This window comes from Stegodyphus dumicola, chromosome 6 (assembly GCF_044657685.1).
Source record: "Stegodyphus dumicola isolate Sdum_Otavi_A_Nest chromosome 6, ASM4465768v1".
NCBI lineage: Eukaryota > Metazoa > Arthropoda > Arachnida > Araneae > Eresidae > Stegodyphus > Stegodyphus dumicola.
Window position 1 is genome coordinate 64,307,671 of NC_140773.1, and position 27,454 is coordinate 64,335,124.

The 27,454-nt window shown below is 32.6% G+C and overlaps 1 protein-coding gene across 6 annotated transcripts in view; it reads right to left on the bottom strand.

Annotated features, from left to right (window-relative positions):
* The window catches only part of LOC118184395 (recQ-like DNA helicase BLM), a 172,840-nt gene that overhangs the window by 13,986 nt on the left and 131,400 nt on the right, over positions 1 to 27,454 (bottom strand). For 5 of the 6 annotated variants that reach the window (XM_085818426.1, XM_085818425.1, XM_035354059.2 and 2 more), the window contains 4 exons: positions 17,870 to 18,087; positions 14,373 to 14,570; positions 12,648 to 12,963; positions 847 to 1,051 (listed from right to left, as the gene is read on the bottom strand). In XM_085818426.1, coding sequence (XP_085674552.1) covers positions 847 to 1,051; positions 12,648 to 12,963; positions 14,373 to 14,570; positions 17,870 to 18,087 — 937 coding nt within the window. The remainder of the gene's footprint in view (positions 1 to 846; positions 1,052 to 12,647; positions 12,964 to 14,372; positions 14,571 to 17,869; positions 18,088 to 27,454) is intronic. The other variant, XM_035354060.2, reaches the window with a different exon arrangement.

A 27,454-nucleotide genomic window follows, 5' to 3' on the forward strand; every position in this document is an offset into this window, starting at 1 on the left:
TTCAGCTCTGGTAATTGAAACTACATTATACATATATTATTTTTGTTTATATACTCTCTGAATGTATCATTATATTATTTTACTAACCATTATTTTAGGTTTTAAGAGATGTCTGGAAAATATTTGTACATATGGAAATGCTAGAAGCTTCTTCCATATAAATTCAACTGTCTTTTTCACTTATTGCTATTTTGAATTCGAAGATGATTAAAAGGAATGCACTATTTATTACAAAATAGATGAAACCTATATTATAAATCTATTTGTTATGCTAATACACAGAGTAGTAGTATAATTTGAAAGATAAAGATCTCCTACAAGATTTTGCAAAAGCTGCTGGAATTTTTAGCTTGCTAGTCTGAGTGGCTAGTTAATGCCAAGGTATTATAATGTAATACCTTTTAATGTAATGCTTCAGAAAATTATACATAGACATTTCTAATGTCAAAACTATGCCAGTATTTTAAGATGAAATAAGATCTGATCATCAAAGGTGTAAGAGTTAAATCTGAAGAACCATATTGTAATCTTACTATAATTTCCTTCACTTAAAATCGTGTAACGAAGCTTAATTTGCAAATGTGGGGGACAAAACACAATTTCAGAAATGTTACTCTGTTTGGCATTGATTTAAAAAAATTAAGTATATAACAAAATTAAAATTCTATCAGGCTTGTTATGCAGAATATGTTTATAATAAGTACGGAGCATATTGAAGCATAGAGCCAGTTTTCAAATGTCATATGAGTCAGTTTTCAAAAAACATAATTTATAATGTTAAATTTCATCTAGAAATATACTTTTAATGCATTAAATAATTAAACTATATGCCAAGCTTTAGCTTACCTGTTATTGCTCTTTGCTTTCTGCCATTTCTTCTTTGCAAAAACCATTTTTTTCTTTTTTGTTCGACCTCCTCCTGCAGAATTTTTCCTTTTTTGCCCTCTTTTTGTTGAAGTCTTAGGAGATGGAGGTTCAGCATCTGACCAGCTGTCTATATCCTCAACAAATGCAGACAACATGTCCTTGTCTGCTTTTTCAGCATCAAGTACTGTTGAAAAGGCAAACTATTAAATTAATGCAACAATATTGAATGCAAATTATTGAATTTCTGGAAATTTTAAAAAGCTGTCCTTAAGAAACTAAATATTTATAATCAAGAATGAAAAATAGTTATAAATCTTCACATTTTATTCAATATTGTTTAATTATTGTTATTTATATTTTGTTTTTTTTATTAAAATTTTCACTTTGCATAATATGAATGCAAAAGAATTTAAAAAAATGTGTGTGTTCTTGATAAGTAACGGAAACCCTATTCCAAAAGTGTTCCTCATAACATACACAGCCCCTCTGTATATAGCCATAATCAATTAACAAGCAAAATATTACAAAAGGTACTCAAAAACCGGATCCTCAATTAAGTTTTAACACTTGAAAACAGGTCTTCTCTTTCTCAAAGGACTGAGAATCCTTATGAGAGATTTTCAGAAGAAGATAACTCATGTTTACATTGTGCATGAAAAAAATTAACAATGTATGTAAGCATTAACTCTGTTCTTCTTATGATAATAAGACTCAGGATGGAACTATCAGTTTCCAGCATTCTATTAGCATATTAACCAGTGATGAGAACAGTTTCATTTAAAATTAAAAGTACTGCTAAGAATTTTGTTTAGTAGTTATCATTGTAGAGTAATTTATCTAGAAGACAGCGATTAATGAAAAAAAATCATATGCAGAATGATATATATTTTATAAAAATGTCTAATTTATAGCATGACAGAAGCATTTTAAACATCTACTGAAGGCATGCTTCTGTTATTTATCACTGACTAATACAGGCTGTCCACAATAAATTCTCATACTTTTAAGAAAGGATAAAATCAAGATGAATATGTAAGTAAAGTTTGTGTAATTTAAATTTTATCCAGAATTTTTACAAAGGCATGTGGTTGCATCTGAATGTGCTCTGGAAAGTATCTTTTGAAAGTGAAGAATTAGACATCAAAGACCAAATTTTTTTATTGTCATAATCTGCAGATCTTATTCTATACGACATTTTTTAGTGGGGGTTATGTGAACGACAACCTGTGCAGTTAAAATGGGCAATCTACAAGATGTAAAGCATAATATATTTGTTGTTCTGTCATTATTTCTTACTAACATGTTTTAGATAACTGGAGCAAATGATTAATTTGACATATACATACTATTACAGGGACTTGTGTAGATATATAACTTTTAGGCTGAAACTTCATTAATGTTTCTTTTCATTTGTAGAATCTCAATATGATGATTCACAAACTTAAGTATTACCAGCAATCTAAAATTAGGAAGTTTCATTGATGGCACAATGTACAAAGAGTATTGAAAAGTTGACTGCAGGTTTCAGGTCAATTACAAATTTCTTTGGAATAAGGTACCGTTCCAACAACAAGGATAAAATGGTTATGAAATGATAACTGCATCCCTTAAGAAAGTTACATCACATGAATGTCTGAATCAATAAGAAAGCTGCAGTGATATCACTCCATATGGATATGCACTGGCAATCACTATCACTCAGGATGAAACTAGCTTTTGCTCAATTAACAAGATCTGGTCTTGTAACTATCAGAGTGACCAGTGATTACCAGCCCACTCATGGCATCACATATCAGCAAACAAAAACAAATACAAACAAATTATTCTTTCCATCAGCAACAGGTGACACCATGAAATAAAATGAGATAATAGTCAATGTCTTTCTTAAGAATTAACTAAAAACTAAATGGGGACTTAAGAATTTCATTTTTAGAAATTGCAATTGATTCCATTTTCATTCATTAAAAACAAGGCTGATAATTAGCCATTCAAGGACACCTTTTTGAAGCAGTTTCTGACTTTTGATAAAATTTATTTTATCAAAAGCAACAATACAGAGTTCTGGAACTTGCCACAGAAATAGTTACCATGTGTCCTTTAGTCGGTAATTATTTCACAAGACACACTCTTTTAAACTACATGCTATTTTTATTACATGTACAAAATATATCATCACTTGCATACACACTTATATGTACAGCTACTCCCATTCCAGTCACTTTATTACTGTGCGTGCTTCGATGCTTGGCGCTTTAAGTCCGATTATGTTAAACCACATTGATAGTTCTCGATATACTACATCCCTCCCCCTTTATCATAACTGCAGTCTATCTGGGGGACATTGAATTCTACTGGACCGACGCAAAGGTTGTAGCACTGCTGGTTTCTTTGGTAACCTTGTTGTATCAGCAGCAGGTCCGGTGGATGGAACATCTAGTATGACCTTGGGCTCGGAGGACGACACAGATTCATCTGCCTGGTGGCTATTATCTCTAGATGGTTCTGGAACTCCACTCTTATCAGGCTCTTTGGAGATCACAAAAGCTGGAGGTGGACGTATGAAACCCTCATCAGTTATGGTTCTTCCATCACGCATCTGATCGACATGTCGCCGCCATAGCTAACCATCTACATTTATGGTGTAATGTAGCTGCTCATCCTTGGGCTGGACTCTTCCAAATCTTCACTGTCTATCACCTTGGTGATAATTTCTTACTGCCACTCTTTCTCCTACTCTAAATCCTCGGTTTGCAAACTCGTAGGTTCCTTTTCGAACTCTGTCTTCCACCCTCCTTTTAAGATCTGGTCTTAATAAATCTGTTCTTGTTCGAATTTCCCTCTTCAGTATTAGCATTGCAGGGCTCTGCAAAGTAGTTAAATTCGGAGCTTTCCTATATTGCATCAAAAATGTACTGGGTTTTTGTCTCAAAGTTCCTGGATAATTTTGTATTGTTCTTAAAGATTGTTTTACTGTAAACACATACTGTTCAGCCTGCCCATTACTAGATGGTTTAAATGCTGCTGTAGTTTGTGTTTGATTCTGTTACTCTGTAGAAATATCTTAAACTCATGTGAAGTGAAATGTGGCCCGTTATCACTCAAGTCCCATAACACGTAAAAGTCCAGTAAACATTCTATTGTTTTGAAAGTCGAGCTTGATTTCATTGGATAGGCTTCTAGCTATTTTGAGTGAGCATCGACGATTATCAAAAACATATGCTCAGAAATAGGTCCTGCATAACCGATGTGAATACGTTCCATTGGAGCACTCAGGTACTCCCAATGATGAACTTTTACCTTAGGAAGATCTATTTTATGTTTTGTACATTCAGAACAGTTTTTAGAAGTATTTTCGATATCATTATCTATACCTTTCCAAAATATGTAAGATCTAGCAATTGCTTTCATCTTTACAGTCCCTAAGTGTCTGTGGTGCAACTCTTTCAAAACATTCTCACGGTATCATTTTGGAATACAAACGCGTTGACCATACATTATACAGCCATCTTGGAGACTGTACTCCATCTCCCTTCCTTTCAATTCACCGCCGCTTTGTAGTATTCATAGCAGAGGACTAAGTTCAGCATCTATTTCAGTTTCTTTAGCCAAATCTCTGGCCGTGATTGGAAGAGATTCAATCTGCTGTAATTGAAAAATAGTTACATCATCCTGAACAGACAGCTGCTCTGAGTTCGTCGGCAATTGTGATAGAAAGCATTACCATGCTCGTTTGTTTTACGGTAAATAATATCGAATTGGAATGACTGTAAAGCCAAAGTGTAATGTAGGAGTCTCGTTGCTGATGACTGTAAAGCCAAAGCATAATGTAGGAGTCTTGTTGCTGCCAAAACTGGCATGCCTTTCTTTGAGCAGAAAATTGCGACAAGAGGTTTATGATCTGTAATTAAGGTAAATTTTCTGCTTTTTAAGTACAGAAAAAAATTTTTTATTCCCCAAATGATTGACAAAGCTTCTTTATCAGTTTGAGAATATTTTTTCTCCATTTCAGTCAGTGTTCTTGAAGCATATGCAATTGGCCTTTCTGTTCCATCAGGAAGTTTGTTAGGAAGTACCACACCTAACACCACTAGGGATGCATCAGTTGCCAATTTTGGATCAAAAATTGGCAACTGATCAATCGCTGATATTTTTTCATCAGTTTTATGTAAACCATTAGCATCAAATTTATGACCTAAAAATTTTATCTTATACTAAAAAAAATTACTTTTCTCTAAATTTAATTTCAGTCCATAAGTTTTACATTTCTCGAAGAAATTTTTTAAAGTATTTAAATGTGTCTCATCATCCGCGCATCATCTATGAAGACCTTACACCCTTCTATTCCGTCGAATAGTCCATCCACGCAATGTTGCCAGATTGCCGGCGTTGCATTTAGCCCGAACATTAATCTCTTACACTTATATAATCCTTTCTGTGTCTTTATTGTTAGCAATTTTTGAGTCTCAGGGTATACTTTCATTTGTAATAAGCATGTTTAAAATCAATTTTTTAAAAATGCTTTCCCCCGTTCAAACATGAAAATATTTCCTCAATGATTGGCAAAGGGTGTTGATGTGTAACAATATTTGGGTTTACTGTCACTGAGTAGTCGGCACAAAGTCATATAGAGCTGTCCGGCTTAACTATTGGTACTACCGGAGTTGCCCATTTCAACGTTTCAACCTTTTTGATTACACCTTCTTTTTCCAAGCGATCAATTTCTTCATCTATCCAGCCCTTTATCGCAAATGGTACTTGCCTAGCTCTATAAAATTTTGGTGAAACATTTGGCTTCAATTCAAGTTGAACCTCATAATTTTTTATCTCTCCTAATTTTCCTTCAAAAATCTCCTTATATTGTTCCAATAATTTATTTAAACTACTCTTTTGAGACAGAAATTGACTTTATTGAGGACCAATCTAAATTTATTTCTGAAAGCCATTCTCTACCAAATATTGTATCAAGGTTTTCTTTAATAATGTAAAGGTTTAAGTTTGTATTTTGACATTTATATTCTACCTTAACTGTAGTAAATCCTAAATTTATCAGTTTTTCTCCATTATATGTTTTAAATACCAGACTTGTATTTTTAATTTTCTTTCTCGAAATTTGCCGGAAATTTTGCAAACTCATTACTGATACTGCAACCTCTGTATCTAATTCCATAGCTACCCATTTTCCTTCTATGTTCACTTGGACCATTATGGGCAGGCAGTTTCCTATTTTTCACCTCACTGGAATGTATGCTGTTTATAGGAACTGCGTTTTCATTTCCTACATCTAACTGCTTTTGTTTCACTTTCATTTTTTCAGCATTTTTAGCATTGTAGCATGCCCTTTCAATGTGCCCGATTTTCTTACAAAATCTGCAGATACTTGTCTTAAATTTACAAGAATTTCTATCATGGTCAGTCCCCACACATCGCGAACACAATTTGCTTTTAGCACTCTTAACTGCGAAGTTTTGTTTTTCAAACTTTTGTTTTGGAGCGACTGACTTAGATTTACCTTTATTCCTGGCACTGAATTCCTTAATTTCTATTGGTTTTCCAATTATTTCATTTGCACCGTTTAAAGCTTTTTCCATTGCCAAATTGGTATTTTTAAAGTATCATCTAAACTGATATTATCCTGCTCAAAAATTCTATCCAGAATAGCCCTATCTCTAAGCCCACTAACAAATACATCCCGCAAAATCGTATTTAACATGCTCTGATCGTAAGCACACGGTATGGCAAGTGACCTTAACTCTGCCATATTCATACTAATTATTTCCCTCTCGTGCTGCTTTCGATTTAAAAATACACGTCTGGTAGGAATTATGAGTGGCTTACGATTTAAATGATTTCTTAATGTTGTTTTTAACACATCATAATCTTTCTTGGAAGGATCATCAGGAGCCAGCAAGTTTTTTAAGAGACTAAACATTTTTCCGGACAAATTGGAAATCAGTACTTTCTGACGCTTGTCCTGTGAAACATTTTGTATATCTAGATAACTTTCAAATCTCTCTAGAAACGAATCAAACTGTTCTTCGTGTTCATTATATTTTTCAAACTGAACCAAAAGTTTTGAACTGTCCATTTTTTTAGTAATAACTGAAGGAAGTCTCTCCATTAGAGCTCTATTCTATGCTATTAACTCAGTTACAAGCTACTCCATGATCTTCCGAAAGAAAAATGATTATAAAAGCTTTGCCTTGAACAGTCTTCGGGGAATCCCATAATCCTTATTGAGATTACATTGGGCACATTTTTTTAAAAATCGCACATCCCTTCGTCGCCAGCTACCGTGTATCCTTTAGTGGGTAATTATTTCACAAGACACATTCTTTTAAACTACATGCTACTTTTATTTATATGTACAAAACATATCATCACTCGCATACACACTTATATGTATAGCTACTCCCATTCTAATCATTCCCTTATTACTGTGCGCGCTTCGATGCTTGGAGCTGTGCCAGCTTGAAGTTCGATTATGGTATACCACATCGATAGTTTTCAATATACTACAACAGTCATACAGGTGTTCACAGTGCCACAGAGTACAATTAGTATGTACACTTCAAGATAATAAGAATCTTAAAAACAATGCAATGCAAAGTGCATCTAAAATGCGAAGCTTTCAATACTCCAAAGTCACTAGGAACAAACAACTCACAACAACAAGGGAAAGTTGATGCTGTCTGGTCTTATATAGTTTTCATCCGGCCGCCAAGATATTTCTAGCTATTTCTGCTTCTGGAAATTACTGGAGGGCATATGAGGGCTTAATTACAGTTACAGCTAATAAAGTGATTGATTACATTTATTCAATTACAATACCTATTACAGTGATACAAGGATCAGACCAAAGTATTGCAAAGTTTGTTGACTTTTGGCGATTTTTCGTCAAATTTGGTGACAAAAATTAGTCATCAAAATTGCTTTCAGCTAAGTGATATCTTGCTAAATTAGTAAGGTGCCATTTACTCAATGTTTAAATAGACTTGCTCCTGTAGCCTTACCTTTCTGGCAAGCTTGATTCCTCTACATTTTCATGTTGCATTACACACACAAACACATACACACACACACACACAAAAAAAAAAAAAAAAAAAAAAATCACATATAATTAACTGCATTAAAATCACCTATCTAGGTACAAAATTTGTAACATTGCCCCTTACAAGGACTGCATGTCCTGGGCAGTACAGTCCCTGAACCAGAAGTTATACTTACAACTAAAACAAATAAATGCAATACTTAAACAAAAATTTCAATAAATAACATAAAACAAACAAATAAAATCAATAAATGAGCGCACCAAATTAAAAAATATAGAAACAAATAGGACCATGATCTTCATATACTATTTACATTGTATACACTATGGGAACTATGTACTAGTACTGGACTAATAAGGGGAATAATAATAATAAACTCTCGTAATAAACGACTTAAAGGCTTAGAATTTGATGACTTACAGATCTGAACTATGATATTGTTCAGCCTGTTTAGGATTGTTTAAGAACCATTCCAAGGTGACTGTAGTTTAAGTGACAGTACCTTCTGTCAAATCAAATTCCATAACTAAACACTGTCACCTTCGTTGAATCGATGGCCTACAGCTTTTGTGTCATATCAGGTCTTCATCTTCTCCATCGTCAAATCAACTCAATCTCATGCAAAACTGTGCACCATTACAAACCTTGCCTGGAAATTTTGTATGACTCCTCAAGCAATGAAGGTAGATCTGGAGGGGTAACAAATAAGAGATCACAAGGCAGACAAAGATTACGACCAAAGAGCATCTGCGATGGGGAATAGCCAGTAGCCTTGTGGACAGCACTGCAATAGACCAGTAAAACCAGTGGTAACTTCTTGTCCCAGTCCTGCTGGTTTCTGGAAACCATTAGTGAGAAGTTATTAAGGATGGTTCGATTAAATCTCTCTATCATGTCATCTGACTGGGGGCGTAAAGGTGTTGTTTGAGTTTTGTCGATGCCGAATAGCTTGCAGAGTTCTCCAATTACAGCGGAGATAAAATTTCTTCCTTGATTGGAATGTAACTGAAGAGGCACTCCAAACCTGGAAATCCAATGCTGTATCTCCGCTATCACAACAGGCTCTTGATCAGAAATAGGATACGCTTCAGGCCACAAGGTGAAGTAGTCACTGACAACAAGTATGCAATTGTTGCCATTAGCAGTTCATGGCAGAGGTCCCAAAATGTCAACGGCAATGCATTCAAAAGATGCTTCTGCATTGTAACGTTGCAGGTTACCTCAACTGTGTCTCTTCAGTCCTTTCTTTAGCACTTTTGCACATCAGCCTTTGCAAAGTACTCTCAAACTTTATGCAACATGTTCATTATTCCGAAATGGCTTTCTGTTGTACTGCTGTGTAAATCCTTTAAGGATGTCTGTGATCCAGGAAGTATCAGCTGCCAGCAGAATGCCTTTCCATCATCTGACTCAAACGTCCAGTATAAGTGCCATTTCAAATATGCCGCAAGTCTAAAAGATCCCAAACTGTATTGTCATATGACTATGTTCTGCCAGGTACACTTCTTATCTGAAGACTCCATCAAGTCAATTATGGGTTTATTGTCACCGTCTGCCAAGTAGTCTTTCCTGACTTCTTTGTCATTCCATGGGTCTCGATCAGCTGAATCAGCTCTCAGTTAGTGGCATTCAACTCCACTTCTGATGCTAAAAACTGTTTCATGCGTACGGAATCGTAAAGACAGAATACACACAGCTGCGATGATAGGTTGATAAAATTTATTTTTTCAAATGAAGCACTTAAGAGTTTGGAACTTTCCACAGAAATAATCATACAGTTGTTCACAGTATCACATAACACAATCAGTAGTACACTTCAAACTACTAAGATTGTTAAATGCATTGCAATGCAATGTGCATCTAAAAGGCGAAACTTTCAACAGACCAAAGTCACTTGGAACTAACAACTCTTAACAATAACTGAGAGCAGATGCTCTGTTCATTCTTTATTGTTTTTACCTGGCTGCAGAGATGCATTTAGTACTTTCTGCTTCTCGAAATTACTGGAAGGGCCGAGTTATGGCTACAGCTAATATAATTATCAATTACATTTATACAACTGCAATACATATTACAGTGATACAAGAACTGGATCAAAATGTCACCATTCAGCAATTTAGTGAGATAGCCAATTACTCAATGTTAACACGTTCCCTGCAAGACCGTTTTTTGAAGACTTCCCATTCAGACCGCGTGGGGCACATATGCCCCACGCGGTCTGAATTTTGTATTATTTTGTTTCTGGCGTATGCCTTACAATAATTAAAATAGCGCAAAAATCATAATTATCAAAGAAAGGTTGTATAGTTTAACATGTATAACACAACAAAGCAATAAATTTATTTTTCTAGGAATTAGTTTAACAAATACCTGGCTGAACATTACTATGCCAAGCAAGTTGCATCCTCACATATAATTTTTTTTTTATCGTACGTATATCAGTTTTAAATATAACATTTTAGTTAAATTCAAGTTTGTATGCAATTAAAATGGGATGTTACGATGAACTTTATTAAAACATGGCAAACATAAGTGTGGTTTATCCACACAACTATCGCAGAATGTTGCAACTTTTACAGTACAGTTTCTTGCTGATTAGGAACCCAAATTTTTAACATTTCTTTCGTAACAAATTTTACAGCGCCTTCTTATCGAATTAAAGTGGCCTTCCTCATCGTCAGAATCATCACTATAAAAACTGTTGCTGTGTTATGCCATATCTGAAGGAGTAATTATTGTAAAATTTGGAAAAGGTCTGAAGAAGAAGAGGTGGGAAAAATTGCTACCATTTTTAAATGCAAAATATCCGAATTTATAACACTGAAATAATATGTATGTACCGTATTTCCTTCGTCTAACACACTGAACTATAAATCAATCCCAGCTTCGGTGAAGCAGTAAATAGTGTATCAATGACACGTGAATAAATGACTGATCTAAATACGAGGAATGCAGTTGAAATAAGTTACGGAGAAAAAAAATTGCCCATCATGCCGCGTGGATCTTATACACCCCATGATTAAATGAAGGCATTAGCAGTAGTATTAAGATGCCCATAATTGACCACATAATGAATTTTTAAAAAATTCTTCATTTTACAATGATAATACCAAATGGCTTGAATGGAAAGTTTAGCATGGGGCGCATACGCCCCACACGGCAGGGAACGTGTTAAATAGACTTGCCCCTGTATTGCTACTTTTCAGGCAAACTTTGCTCTTCTAGATTTTCACGTTACATTATACACAAATATAATTTAACATATAACTAATCACTAAACTCATCTATGTACAAAATTCATAACAATATATATATGCATTTTCATCTGTGCATTTTGTTATTCTTCTATATAAATGATTTTTCCTTCTGTAAAAATGCAACTACATTGTACGATTCTTTAAATGACGGAAGTAAAACAAATAAAAATTCGAGACAAAAATTGATATAAGTAAAATAACAATACTTTCTTTTTGAATTAAGAGTATGAAATTAGAATAGAAATGTATTTAAGTGGCAACACAGAAGAACCTTCTAGAGAATTCTTATCAAATGATAGGAAATAAAACCCGATACAATCTTTTTTAGATTGAAAAATGAATGATTAGGAAACTAAAGAATAAGGTTCTTCCAAAGTTAAATAGTGGCTAAAATCCATATCATTATCTAAAAATTATCTTAATCTAAATCATCTAATCAATTTCTAAAAATTGATTTTTATGGATGTGAAACACCTGCCAAAAATCTAGTTCTCTTATTGAAAACAAATTTTTTTTAAATTTTGTAAGCAGAGGAATAGAAAATATGCCTTTCTAATGAATAACAGTGTTGTTAATCCACTTCACCATTTGTAGGAATGTAACCATTACGAAGAATCTCAAAAATGATACTGAGCAGGAAGTTAAAGTACTTGTCATAAGTCTTAAACAACCAACTAGTGACAATACAACTTTGCCCACCTTTATCCCAGGTTTGATCAAGAACATACAAAGGATGTAATACAGAAGTTTTGTATCTCTCTTCTTTTAATACCAGTCTTTCAAAAGGACTTCCAGTTCAATGAATTTTTAATGCCCCCACACTGAAAATGCATTATTTATTTTTAAAACATTAAATATTCATACCTTCTCGGGGATTCAGTTTCAGCACTGATAATAAGACAGTAGACATTATTAATTATCATACAGATCTATGCTAAGTGATTGATTGGTAAACTTTTTTTTAAAACAAAAGCTTCATGTTACTTGATGAGATATTTCAAATTTCTTCTTGCTTCATCAATGTGTGTATATTACGCCATAGCTACTTCATGAGTTCATAGGGCCTTCATATACTGAATCATAAACTTTTTTTGGTAGAGAAAAAAAAAAAAGGCGATATAAAAGTTAAACCCACACAAATATATGCAATTTTGCAACAAATCAGAAGGAAAGGTAAATTAATACTAAAATCTTACGATTGCTTAAAATGAAAGTATGTTTTTCCTGGAACACTTTTTAACTACTTTGTTACATATGGAATGATCAATCAATGTTATTAAAGAAGGTATTTGACCTACAAAAGCATTATACTGCATATATTACTTACATTATGTCAATTAGTTTTGCTGATTATCTTCCTCTTTTAAATATTTACACGATGCTTGAAAAGCGTGAATGATTTACTAAAATATTATATTCATTCTCAGTCATATAATATATAGGAGCAAAATGTCTGAAATGAAATAAAGCATACCACAACGCTCAGCAGCATATCTTTGGGTAACTTCAAGGAATCGCTTGCCATATTTCTCATAAACTACACGAGTAACATGAGGAATTGCCAACATATCATTTTCAGCCATTGGCATTTCCCTAGACATCTGCCGCAGTGCTTCCACATTTATTATGTTAGTGTAATGCATGTTGCGTTCAGCTGCTATAGCTTTGCTAACTTCAATAAGTTCATTGTAACATTTTTCTATCAACTCCTGCGTTTCTTTGTCCTCTGTTACAATTCCAGTAGTAAGAGAATTTTTGGTTTTAGTTCCTTTTTGGAATGCCATGAGCACCTTAAAAAAATATTCAATCATTTTATAATATATAATAATAAGTTCAACTACACAACTGAAAATTGTACATGCACGTCATTTCATTAAAAACCAGTTAACTGCACATACATTATAATGAACAACACACAAACAAAACAAAAACCTTTCAAAATAAAACATAGGAAAAAAAAGGATAAAAACTTAAGGCACATTTTTTCTATATTAGGAACAGATATTTTCATTCAAGATACGGTTGTTTTTGTTTCTTAATGAAAAACAATAATTCTTTATTATTTATGATGATTTTCTTTCAGGAGCAAAGACAACATGGAAGTTTATAATGCCAGAGAAGACAATAATGACAATATGAGTTCATGGATACAGATTAAATGTTTTCCATTCAGATATTAAATATTTTTATTTAATTTACAACACTGTTCTAAAAAATAGCAATTTTCTATTTTTTAAGATCAACATCAAGATTAGGATTAGGATTATTCAATTATGGCAAAGCACACGAGGGCTATCTGCCTAAAGGGAGGGGGGATGCCTTTGTAGACGACTTTCTAAGGGAAACTGGCTCGTATACACGTTCCACATGGGGAAAACCATGAAAACATCCATGCAGCCAACCCACTTGCGGGATTCGAACCTCGGACCGAACTACCAGTGTTCAGCGTCTTTACCGCTTGGCCGCTGGTGGGCTCTCAACATCAAGAACAAAATTCTATACAAATATTCAGATTTGATAGATGGCAAGGGAAAAAAATCCACTGAAGTAGCAATTACAATTTTGAAATGAAAGCGAGTTCATAATAATAACAATTTTTTTGCAGGACAGAGGCTAATTATACTATCAACCTTTTTTTCATGACCTTTCTTCAATTTATCATAGATAAACTTCTGTTCAATTTCCTTTGTAGCTTACTAGATAGCACCTAACAAAAACCTTTAAGTAACCTGTTTTGTCGGTAACAAAATCTATTTTGTAGGAAACAAACATCAGTCCATAAAGAAAACATCACAATTAATTGCATCCTACAACAACTCTTCCTCTCTGATGGAGGGATAGAACTGCTTGAGAATTTATCACATGAAGTAAAGCTGAACTTACTTGAAAACAGACAGTTATACAACAATATCCTCCGGTTGAATAACAATTTTAATAACATGCTAAACAGCTTCGTCTTTAGGGTGTCTAACATTTCCAGCATTGCACTTTTTCATCTAAGATATTTCTTAAATATGATGACAAAGTATTGTTTTCAGAAGAATGATTCACCATCTCGGACAATATATTAATGACAACTCATGTTAAAAAAACAACAATACAAAAAAGTGGACTCTCTGGGAAGCCTGTAGCCCCTACATAGCATGTTCGAAGGTGGTGGATAGAGGAATGCCTTGGAGGTAGAAGGGAAATAAAATACCTTCCATGGTCCAACAAGCAGAAGTCCAACCCTTTGGGCTATGGCATTTCTTTCTATGATAAGTCTCTGTGATAACTGTTCAGAGACAGAATTGACAACTGCACACATTTCTGATTGTCCAGCCAACCTTGCCGAATTGTTAAAAATTGGGGTCTTGTTTAACCCTCTGAGTGGCACAGATTTTTGGTTTTTGAAGACCTGTATTCAAAGACACTTTATTAGCTAAATTTATATATTTACTTACTTTAGGTTCTATTTTTCATAAACTTACATCTATTAAGATGATATTTATATTATTAAATAAAGTAAGAAAGCAAATATCATAAATTATAAGCTAATATATAACAAATGACAAAAAATCTCATGACCGGATAAAGCCGGCCATAACACTCACAGGATTAAGAGACCAAACCTCTATGATGATAACATTTTGCAGATTGCCAGGACTGTCACCTTTATCTATGGCATTATTTAAATATGCTTATCATAGGCATGACAACAATAACAACAACAACAAAAGAGTGGAGACAAATTTAGACTACTTAAAAAATATATAGTATAGAGCTATAACAAACAGCAGTTGAATATGGCCATGAATTACACTGCTGTCAGTTGCAAAAGCATGCTAGATAAAATTTAAAATATAAGATTAGGTTTTTCTTTAAAATAGCATTCTGAAAATGACACCATATATAATTAAACCTCATTAGCTTTTCCAGTTACAGAAGCAGAGGCGATAAAGTGTGGTATTTATAAAAAGGATATTTCCAATTACTACTTCCTAATTAACGTTTTATTTTGCCTGTGGCTGAAAATGTATTTATGACTTTTATCTTTTAGCTGTGACTCATCAGAGTGTTGTTCTTTTACAGCTTACACCTCTGTATTTATGCCTGTCAAAAAATTTATGTCCAAAAGCTGAGATATTTTAAGCTTTTAAGTTAACACATAAGAACTCAATGACCAGTAATCTTTAATTGAAGACTGACTCAAAAAGGAGAAAAAAAAAAAAAAAAAGTGAGTGCACTTGGTATGTCTCCTATCAACATGATGCTCGATGGTTTTTATGGAATAATGCAGACCATCTCATTCATCACAGTATATTTTGAGTTAGTTCATCTTTTATAGGGAAAAAAAGCAAGTTGAACTTACAAAAAGGTCAGGCAACCAAATAACAAGATCAACAGTGTTCTGTGGTGTAAAAATTGATCTTCTTTAACAAAGATTACATAGTGAAAACAGCTGAGCACTGTTTAATTGGCATTTGATTCATTATGGCCATGAGAATTTTTCCTTTAGAAATCAGTAGTAGTATTCAATTCCAAATTGTAATTGTTTCTGAATAACATTCAGCTGCTTCCTTTGAACATCTCTCCTGCCCCTAACTACTTTAACACATAGTAAATGAAACTTCATAAATATACAATGGCTTTTACTTTCATTTTATATTTCTGGCCAACCAATGATTCCATGCAGTAAATTAATTTCATCAGCATGGTCAAAATTAAACAGAACAGATTACTGTTTGAAATTTAATTTAACTTTCCGCTTGACGTTTTTATCAGAAATCAAAACTTAACTTTCAGTTTGAAGTTTGTAACTTTCAATTTGAAGTTAATTAAAAAAATAATATATAGTTTAGCTATAATATCCAGAAAAATGCAAATATCTCAGAAGCCATGCATTTTGTTAAGTACATGAATATTTATCTTAATCTGTGAAAAGTGAGAAAACATTTTTCACCATGGCACAGGTAGATTTGAACTTGATCTGGATATTTGCAAATACTGCTTGTAAGATATCCTTGTTGATTGCAGCAACTGTACACTGAATTGCTTCCTGACCCAATACAGTACAAAGTCCATAATCCGGAATGATCTATAATCCAGACCTCAAAGCTACAAACTTTATGTGCATGCATAGTGTTTACGTATGCACATAATACCTTTACACATGCGCATATGCATTTATGCATGCCCATTTAATGTATAATGGATGGTATAAGCTAGCCTAAAATTATCTATTTCAGTTAATGTTGCAGATTGCATTGTTCCTTAATCTTCTAATTGTATCCGGCTTATTATTTTTTGCAGACTCTTAGAGCAATTTTATAAAAAATAAGCTTGAACTTTCGATTATGTCAAAAAGAGTTTGCGATTCTGGAGCTGCCAAAGGATCTACAAAGTGGGGAAGGGAGCCTCGCGGCACGAAATGAACTGGAAGTTGATCTGTCAGCACTATCCTCATCTTCAGGGCAGATGTTTTTATTTTATTCGGCTTATAATTCCTTACTAAATGTAGTATTCCATCTCGATGTAGTCCGCCTTTGATATGATTTAAATCAAATTCCTTGTCATTATAAATATCACGAATACACATCAAAAAGTTTTCTGGTTGCAATTTTCTAATTTCGACTATGCGTAATGTATGCTTTATGCATGCGCGCATTGAAAGAAATGTTTAATAAAGTAAAATAAATATTAAGCTTTTTTTTTGGTAAATTTTGATATCCTTTAGATCATAATTGCTCTTTATTTCATAAATTACAGTTTCATATTTTTAATTTTATAATTTCTGCATGCCATCTTACCATATTTAAATTGATGATCTATAATCCGGAAAAAAACCCAATTCGGAATTGCCGAAGTCCCGACGAGTCCAGATTAAAGTCCGGATAAAGACCTTCTGTGTCCCTCTTTGATAGATTGAGTCTGCTAAGAACAATTCAGTCTGCTAAAAAAGTCTGCATATTGATTTCTTTGGTTGCTCTGCTTATTTCCTCTGACACTGAGGTTTACCAACTGCCCAGACACCCAGAGTATTTCCTGTTCTCCCAAATTTTTTTCACCAAACTTGCAACTGTCTATTTTCTAGAATTTTCTTGCTAACTAAAATTACCAAAAATGCTGTTTAATACTGCTTAAACAATCCCATCTGCAAGTAACTTGATGAACAATGAATAACAATGAATAAACAACTATGTGAACGCATGCTCTGTTATGGTGAATCCATTCTTCTAGACTAATTTTCTCCAATCAGGAAAATTGAAGCAGTGGGAGGCATCTGCAAGTAACTTGATGAACAATGAATAACAATGAATAAACAACTATGTGAACGCATGCTCTGTTATGGTGAATCCATTCTTCTAGACTAATTTTCTCCAATCAGGAAAATTGAAGCAGTGGGAGGCTGTCTGTTAGTAATTGTTAGCAATCTGTATGTGACAGAAGCCTATAATATCATAGCAAGTGGCAGCTACAGTCAACATGAAAATAAAAAAAATCACAAGAATATTGCAAGTCATTAACAGCATCTTCACTACATTATTATTCCTTGTTCAGTTGTCTTCTCTTCTTTCTCAAGAAATTCTTTATATCATATATTTCATATTCCTGAATTCTCAATAAGTAACGATTTTTTACATTTTCTAGGATCTTATAGTGAAATATTATGTATAATCAAAACAAAGTACAATTAAAACTGAAAAAATCTTTTACCTTAATTTTTCCGGCAATTAGATCTTTAGCTCTCTTTCCTAAATAAACATAATTTACAGGCAAATCCATTTTATTTATGACTAAATCTTCATATAATATCTGATCTAGCACAAGTTTCCTCAAGAGTCGCTCTGCATCAGATCGATGCATATGCTGACCCAGACCATGCAATTCTAAAGAATCATGATTTGCTGCCAATATTTTTTGAGTTTTTGCACCTAAAAAAATCAATACAAAATTACATCTGACAAAGAATCAGTTTATACTAAAAATATTTTATCTGAAATGGAAATACTATATGAATAAATAAAAAGTAAAAAGCAATTCAAAACCTAATTCAGTTGTGTACTGATTGCAACAACACTAGTGGAAACAATGCAAAATAAATTAATACGTTTAAAATCCATCCCATATTCAATTTGGAACAAACCATATGCAAAAATATAAACCTGAATCACAATGGTAAATTACACAAAAGGTGCAAAAAACATTAAAATAAACAAACACAAAAAAGTAATTTGCATCTTTCATTGCATCATCCTCAAAAGTTTGGTGCAGCTAAAGAAATAAATATATAAGCCTGTTTCTAAACTAATAAAGATACAAATTAAAAATTAAGAGTTTAATACTTAAAATAATATCACAAAATTAACAAAAGTAAACTGTGTCTTTATCAGTCCAACCCCTACAGCTGCAGTAAGCAGAGCAAAAAATTGCAAAATTATAGCATCAAAAACAAGTTTAAAAAAGCTTAATTTTTTTTGGAGGGCCTAATCAAAAAAAATAAAATATGTAAATACAAGTAATATTGCGTAAAAAAAAATGAAAATATAATGCAAAATAGGCTGCAGTAATCAGTGCAAAAAATTGAAAAATTATAGCTTCAAAAAAGCTTAAAAATGAAACATATTTTTTTCTTTTTGAGCAGACAGAGTCTAAAAAACAAAGCTTGCAAACAAAAGCAATCCAAAATATAAAAAATATAAAGATAAAAAAAAGTGTAAATTCTAAATTCTTAAATCTGTAACATTAAAACAACAATTGTATTGAAATGAAAAAATATCAATTCTACATGCCCAGTATCATAAGACTGGTGTTAAGTCTAACACATGCTAAATAATGAAATAACACTGAATTTTAAACATTAATAACATACAAATAATTAGAAAAACTTATGCTGTAACAATAAACATGGTATGGTTAAAATGAATAATTTGTAAAAGGAAGGAAAAAACATTGAACAATCTGGCTTATAAATCTGAAATGCAACTACATTTGCTACCCACCAAAAAAATTAAGCTCAACTGATGTTTTAGTTCATTTCAGTTTAGCAAATGGAAAATATTGCGGTGCTTTATATATATATATGCGTGATGAAAAAAACATATAAATATTGATGTCGTAGAATGTAGATCCATACTGAAGAAGAATATTAAGATAAAGTAAGATTAAATATTCAACTTTATTTCAATTGACATTTGTGGCCACAATTCACCAGGTGCTCTAATCGTGCCTACTTCCAGAATATTTACATTTTTGAAAATATTGCGATAGGAAGAAAGTAGTGCAGCACCATCATAGCGGCAACAGTTGTAGAAGCAAAAGTGCGCAATTATCCAACATGGAAATGCACCAAGAGAAGGTTTTGGTTGCTTATTAGGAGAAAGGTTTCAGTTCTTGAAATTTTGAGCCCAGGCTCCGAATCAGCTATGTCATCAGCATTATGACATAGACCCGATCTAGAAATGATGGAGTCCAGAAAAATTATTACTATTTTTAGAACAGAGAAGGGGGAACTAAATGCAATTTATTGCTAGCTTAAATTAGAATTTTTAGATTTACATCTTTTTATCTTACACGTGTGTATTTATATATATACATATATGAAATAAAAACGCAAGGAAAAGACGGAGCACTGTTGATGCATACTTAGATCCATATTGAAGAATTCTGATTGCATAGTATGCTAATATGTTGAGTTTGTAATATCCAAGAAACTTGGCAGTTGAGTCGATTTTAATTCCATTTTTATTTGCAATTGACGTTTCTGGCTACAATCAATTGGCACCCTAATTGTGCCTTTTCAAGAAAATTTACATTTATGATATTGTTGAGATAGAAAGCAGGTCAGAGAAATTACATCCTAGCAGAGAATGTTGCTCATAATCTCGGGATGTAATCAATTATATAAAATTTTGGAGGGTGCTCATTACATTTAAAATTATATGATTCAGACTATGAACTGCAATAATTAAATGTCCAGAAATATATTGTGTCTTGTTATCTTCAGCCACATCTGCTGAAGTTTTTCTTCTCCATTATGTCAACTTTTTTATCTATGCAGCTGTTTTCTAAATCTCAAAGAATTTATATTAGAGTAGTCAGTCACACAGGATTTTTAACCTGTTTTAACTGTAATGGAAAAGTTGCCTACAGAATATATATACTATATGTATGTATATTTCCATTCAGATGTGCACATATGTTGTAATTATTTGAAATCTAAATACTGGATGACATGTAACTAGAACATTTTATTACATTTAATAAAATACTGTATGTTATAGCTGAAAGTGGTTAAAAAAGAGCAAAGTAAATTTCCAAAATGAAGACAACTAAATATTTTGTTTAGGAGAAAGAACTGATGTAAAAACTAGTAATTTTGAAACAAGATTCCTGAAAAATATTAATTCGTGATAAATGAGTACAATCTATAAAATTAATAATGGCTTAAAAATTTAATAAACTCTCAGTTAAGAAGGAAATAAGCTATTCAGAAGATCAGTCAATTTGACTAGAAACAATTGATGTGGAGACCAATCAAGAAAAGTCATGGTGTCTTAATCAGTCATTTAGTCAGTGCCGCAGTACTAACCCTTTTAGGTGTGAAATGATATACATCCTCAAAACAAACAAATGACTACTGCTAATGTGAAGGACGCATATCTAAGAATTATTTTATATAATAGCTGAAGATCTTGGAAAGGAAACAGCCAAGTAGAGCCTTTAGGGATAATAATAAAATTCCTTTGACACTAAATCTGAAGTTAAGTAATTAAAAAAAAATATATGGTTAATTCTGAATAATCAAAAGATATGGTAGACGGTATTGGATGCGATAGTGGTTAATGCTGTCATTCAGATACTGTTACCAAATTGCAGGTTTTCCCCATTTATATATGAAAATATTCATACTTCGCTTACTGTGATCAAGAGTTCTGTTAATATGATCAAACTAACACAGAATCATTTTTTAAAACTGAAATAATAAGTTGCTAAATTAGGTTAAAATAGATTTAACAGAAATGTCACCAAATAAGGGGTTAAGTCATCAAACAGCTCGGTTTCAATTTCAGTCAAATGTTTAAAATTAAGTAAAAAACAACCTTAGCTTAATACACATCTTGAATAACTAATGGTTTTGAGGGTGATCAGGCACAAGTCATTCTTCTACAGGGAAGGGGGGATCTGCAGAATGTTTTTTCCTTGAAAAAAATTTCCTGAAAAAATCATCTATGACAAATTATGGTTACTTTTTTGTTTAATTTAAAATTTTACAGAGACATATTCTCTTCCAGTGAGAGATACCTCCCAAATATGGCACATAAGTCAAATAATTTCTAGATATGATGCGAACAGTTCATAAATGAACTCCTGTGTAATACTTGCAGACATTCCATTAGTAACGACTTTTTCTTAATTGCAATGCTATAAAAGTATATATATTTATGTGTTTCTACTTACATTAAATTAGATAAATTCCATTCTTGTTTTGAAGTATAATTTTTCTCAATGTTTAATGTTATCAAAATAGTCATGGAAGAAGGTGATCTCATTAAGTGGTTGACAAAAGCAAACTTTTTGTTAAAATTTGTCAATATTTTGAAACTTACAAAAAGCTGCACTGTCAAACACAGTTATTTTTATACATACACTGGTGGGCAAAAATGAAGGACGTAGTTGAAAAATTAGCTTATCAGCAGAACAAAAAGCCACAGCAGACTGAAATACCAATCAGGTGATTGACTAGGGTCAAGTACAATAATACATGCATATATATGCAGCTAGATGTAATGGGGCATTGTTGGAGGGGTAAAAAGATCACTCAGCATTTCTGGGAAGCTATTGCATGGCATTTATCAGTTTAAACGACGTCAAGTTGCTGCTTCAGTGGGAACAATCAATCTGTTAGACGACATTTGAATAACTTTACGGGATGCCATCGCTGTGTCTCTGTCTGACCCATTCAATGGTCACTCTGTTATGATCATCACTTTTAGCATAACAAACAATTTTTCTGTTATTCATTGTGAGTGGGGTGTCGGAATCCCCAAAAAATTTTAAAAAATCCTTTTTCTTATGTCGTATACAATTGACTTTCCAATGCCCCATTCTTCGCATAATTTTGACACAGATATGCCTTTATCCATTTTTTTCAGCAATTCTACTTTTCGTGTAATGGACATCGAAACATGCTTTCTGTTTGTAGATTCAGCTACAGAATTAGAAATTCTTTTCGACATATTTGAGAGTTCAAGCTTTAATTTTTATAAAATTGTTGTAACAATAACAGTCTGCAAAAAATAATAGGCTGGATCAAATTAGAAGATTAAGGAGCAGCACAGTTTGCTACATTAATTGAAATTCTTTAGAATCAGTAACAGGGTTCGTAGCCACATTTCAGTTAAAAAAATAAGCACCTATAAGCACTTTTCAAGCACATTTTAAGGAAAAAATAAGCACCTGTCTAATTACATTATACACAACTGCATAACCTTAAAAGAAAAATTAGACTTGTATTTTAAAATATGAGCAATGCAATATTTATTAAGAAAATGAGCATCACATCAACCATGGAAAACAACTTTTTTTTAAATTTTAAATAACAGTTCAATTTACAGAATTAGTTTACAATGAGAGGAAAAAAAAAACTATGCAGAACTAAACTATATTACAAGATTTAATGATGAAATTTTAGTTCAAAATATATACAATAAATAATAATAAGTCATATTAATTGTATCGTTTGGCACCTAATAATAAATACAATTTATTTTTCCACTCATATCAATATTTAAATAATTTAACTTAAATCAAAATTCTGAACATTTTCTAAATTTTTATTGCATAGCAGTTTTCCCTTAACATTTATTCCAAGCAAAGTAATTTAAATAAAAAAAAGAGGCACATTTCTGAAATCAGAAGACGGGAAATTGCTTCATGCAGTCTCCTTTAACAGTAAAAGCTTAACTAACTCGCATACTCGGAAATTGCCGAATATTCTGGATAGTAACTGAAAAAAGAGGAGTGGGGGAGATTGTAGCCGTTCTTTAGATTTCTCGGCTAAATAGATGATTTTGACATTTCGATATGTGCATCATATAAAAATAGACCAACGGAACTGAGAAATAATCTGCTTAGAAAGCACAGTAAAACTCCTTTAAGTGTTCATAAACAAATCTCAGACTGAACATCAAAATTAATTATCTCTGCAAAATACCGCAGACGTTATTGCGCAATACGTGCGGCATAATTCTTCCACATGTGATATTACGCAATCGGAATCAACAGCTGCCGGTATTCGGAGAATAAAGAACTAAATAAAGGAAAAGAAAGAGACTTACTAATGTGGGGGTGTTTCTGATTCTAATTTTCAACAGACTGCGTTAAATTTCCGGAATAGAATCAATCTTCGCTTAGGTTGGGTAAACCGCAAAAACTTTTAGTCCTAATCAATCTAGATTGGACAATGACAAAAGGAAAAAAAAAAAAAAAAATTACTATTTGATTACTTTCCTTTTATTTAAGCCATTCCAAATATTATTCCCTAGAAAGCTAATCTGTGCAAAAACACACCCATTTTTGAAAGTTTATCTATACTTCAGCAGTTACTGCAACTATATTATTCTAAATATTCATGCATATACTCATAATATAAGCATAATGATCATAATAAACACGAATATGAACTGACCACGCGGACCGAGAATGCAAATTATTAAAATCTTGATAGAAATTCAAATGTGTGTAGTATTTGGGTGGGAGGAATTCTTGTGCGCACCATAGGTTACGGTAATGCAGAGAAAGGGGGGAAAAGCAATTTCCGGGAGTATGATTCACCATTTGACGTTGCATATAGGAAGAAAAGTTACGGGCAAAAAATGCGCGTTCATTTATAAAAAAAAAAAAAAAAAAAAAAAAAAAAAGAGAGAGGATAAAAAAAGCACTAAAAACAAAAAAATAAGGGCTTTAAAGAAAAAGTAAGCATCTATAAGAGCCTTTATATTTTATTTTCAAATATAAGGACTTATAAGCACTTGTAAGGACCGCTACGAACCCTGAGTAAAGATAATTTTAGCCTAGCTTAATAGCGTTTGCTATACATTATTGGTTACATGTCATAAGATTAGCGATGAAACACAAGTTGTCCCACTAAATTTAGTCTTGCTTCTATCATATACTGAATTAAACCTGAATTGTATTAGTTATTTATTATACTTACATCTATTCCTTGCACATGTTTAAGACTAATCTGAGTCCTGAATAAATTAACTCCCACATATACTTAAAGGTTACCTAGGGCCGACGCTGGATATCGCTCGATGCAGTCTCTGCAGATCCTAAATTCTGATACAAAGCACCTTCCTGACTTCTAAATTTTCGCCCCCCTAAACTTTGCATCCCAGTGCTTTCCCTCAATTAAAAAAAATTTGTCATCTCTTAATTTTGCCACTTAATGCTTTTCCAAAAATTTTATCTTTCCTAAATTCTGTCGTTCGGTGCAGCCATATGAACTAAGACGCCGGTTCTGGGTTTATGCAGTGCAGGATTTATGTATAAGTTACACAAGCTATAGCTTAGGACCCCACAAATTAAAATATAGTATAACAGACTCATAAAGGGCTCTGTATCTCAAGGAGCTTAAGGCCATATCAAGTCTAAATCCAGCACTGGGTTTATGTGAATAACATATCAGTTATTTTCAATTGAAATAGCACTAAATATAATCTTTTGGCCTATGAGTTTCATTAGCAAAATCTATTTTTAGCACATGAAAAGAAAGTTTTGTTAAATTTTTCCTCGTCAACATTTCTTAGTGCATTTAACATAAATCTGTAATCATCACCAAGCATAATGTTAGCGTAAAAGGTTACCATACTCCTGTTATTCAATTACTAATATATTATAGAAAAAAGTTTAGACATTGCTGCATGAGTCATTACTGAAGCTGCCATGTATTGATAAACATGCGGTGATGAAAGCAGAATATAATAAATAATGATTCGTCAAGTCGGCATCAGGGATATAAAATACTAGTTACATGATTGTTTCTTCAATAATGAGGTATTTTATTTAGTGCCTAAGTGAAATTAAGAATCGGGACTCTCAACATGTTTTATTATGGAAGGAAAAATCAAATGCGCATGCGTAAAGCATACAAAAAAAAAAAAAAAAAAAAAAAAAAAAATTTGAGGCCTTGAGGTCCGGATTTTAGATCATTCCGGATATTGGACGTCCAGATCTCAGACTTTGTATTGTGTATCACATCTTCAATTAGTTATGCTGACAACAAAAACATATACTAAAGTGCCAAAAAAAATATTGCAGAAGAGCCTAATGCAAAATACTTAGGCTACTTATATATGCCACTGATTGTGCTTCAGTACACATTTGTGGAATAACATTTGTGGATAAACATTTGTGGAAGCTTACTTTTTGTGTGTGTCATAAGAATGGCAAGTTTCTTTCTTTTAAGCAGTTTTTAATGCAGCTTAACAACTAAACCATATGAGATTCACAATATTTTGTAGTATATAAGCAGGTATGAAGTTTGACATATGACCATTTTAAAACTGCTCTGTGGCTACAAGGTTAGAAGCAAAACTTTGAACTTGCAATAAGTATGTGGTTATTAAAAAACTCTAAACATGACCAGCATTAGCTGGCAAGAATCATTAACTTGATAAGTGATTGCACATTAAAACGTTTTGGGTTTCATTTTGTTTGTAACAAGTAGTATAGTTTTTTTTAAGTATAGGGATCAGAAGAATAGGTAAAAAGTCAAATTTCATATTTTTTACAAACCTGATACCTTTAAATTTAGAAAAGCCAAAACATGGAACTTTGTATCATTACAAATGATATACGGTAGTGTCAAGTCTATGTCTCCAATCAAAGTTGTGAAAATAATGGGCGGATAAAAACTTTTGTGAACACAGTGTATACATATGTATGTATATAGGCATAGTGGCTAGCGCATCGCGCAGTAGCACTACAGGTCCGGGGTTCTATTCCCGGACTGGGCAAGGTCGACTCAGCCTTTCATCCCTTGATTTCCATCACTTGCGTCGATAAAATGAGTACAAAGTTCGCTTGAGGACTAAACAATGGGGGTCCTGCGACCCAAGCTGACCACTTGCTCAGGACATATGCTTAGGCACCCTGGGGCACACGGTCAAGAAAGCAGATTTCGGGCACTGCAGGCCTTGGCCTATTAAGGCTGTTACGCTACTGAGTTTAGTTTAGTTTAGTATATACATATATATTATTGTTAAAGTGCAAAATTCAGTTATTTTTATGAAATACTTAGTTATTTCATTAAATAATGGACGAAACCACTTAAAACCTGAAATAAAATAATAACAATATACATTAATTAGTTAATCAATGAAATATCTAGTTAATTTATAAATTAATTAATTCTAAATAGATTATAAATTAAAAACATAATTTAGGCATGTAATATAGCATATAAAATTTGATTTATAACATAAAAAAATGCCATGAAATAATTTGTTTAAACAAGAATTACTAAAATGGCATTTACAATTGCATATAACATTCCATTCAGAATAAGTGCATTTTTTGTTAGCATGCTGTTTTTTGGAATGAATACTCTTTGAAGCCTTGAATGATACTAATAATTCGAGTTGCAGCCACTGATCACAGCAATTTCACAACATTCAGTGCTTCTTCAATCATAATTAATTTTTGTTTAGAGACATGAGGATTGAGAATATAACTATTTTATGCAGCTGTCTCTTGTTTCCAAATGGAAAAATATCCTCTTTTCTTTTCATGACAAAAGCTAAAACAGATCTGGCATCATCTCTCCTCTGTTAACTTCAGGCAGTGGGATATAGACTGTAACCCTTACACAGTCTTCAGGATGAGATTTATCTGATATTAGTTTCATCTTCTTAGTTTAACTTTGCAAATGTTTCTTTAAATTTTTCTTCTAGACATTCAGTTTATTAAACTAAAGGTGGGTAAAACTGCTCGTTCAAAGGATCAGATCAGAACTATTGACTCAGTAAACAGAAATGGTTCTTTTTATGACTCATCACTTACTAATCTGCATTTCTAATCTTATTCACTTGATGAATAAGATTAGAAATGCAGTGTGAATCAAGAATAGTCTGTAAAGATGAAGCAGACAGCGAATCGAACAAGCAGTGGAAACATTCACTGAAACTCCTTTGTCCAAAGAACTAACAATAAAATTCTTTAATAAAAATATCTTCAGAAAGCTGGGAAATGATTAAAATTAAACTCACTTTTAACATAGGAAGATAAATATTACTT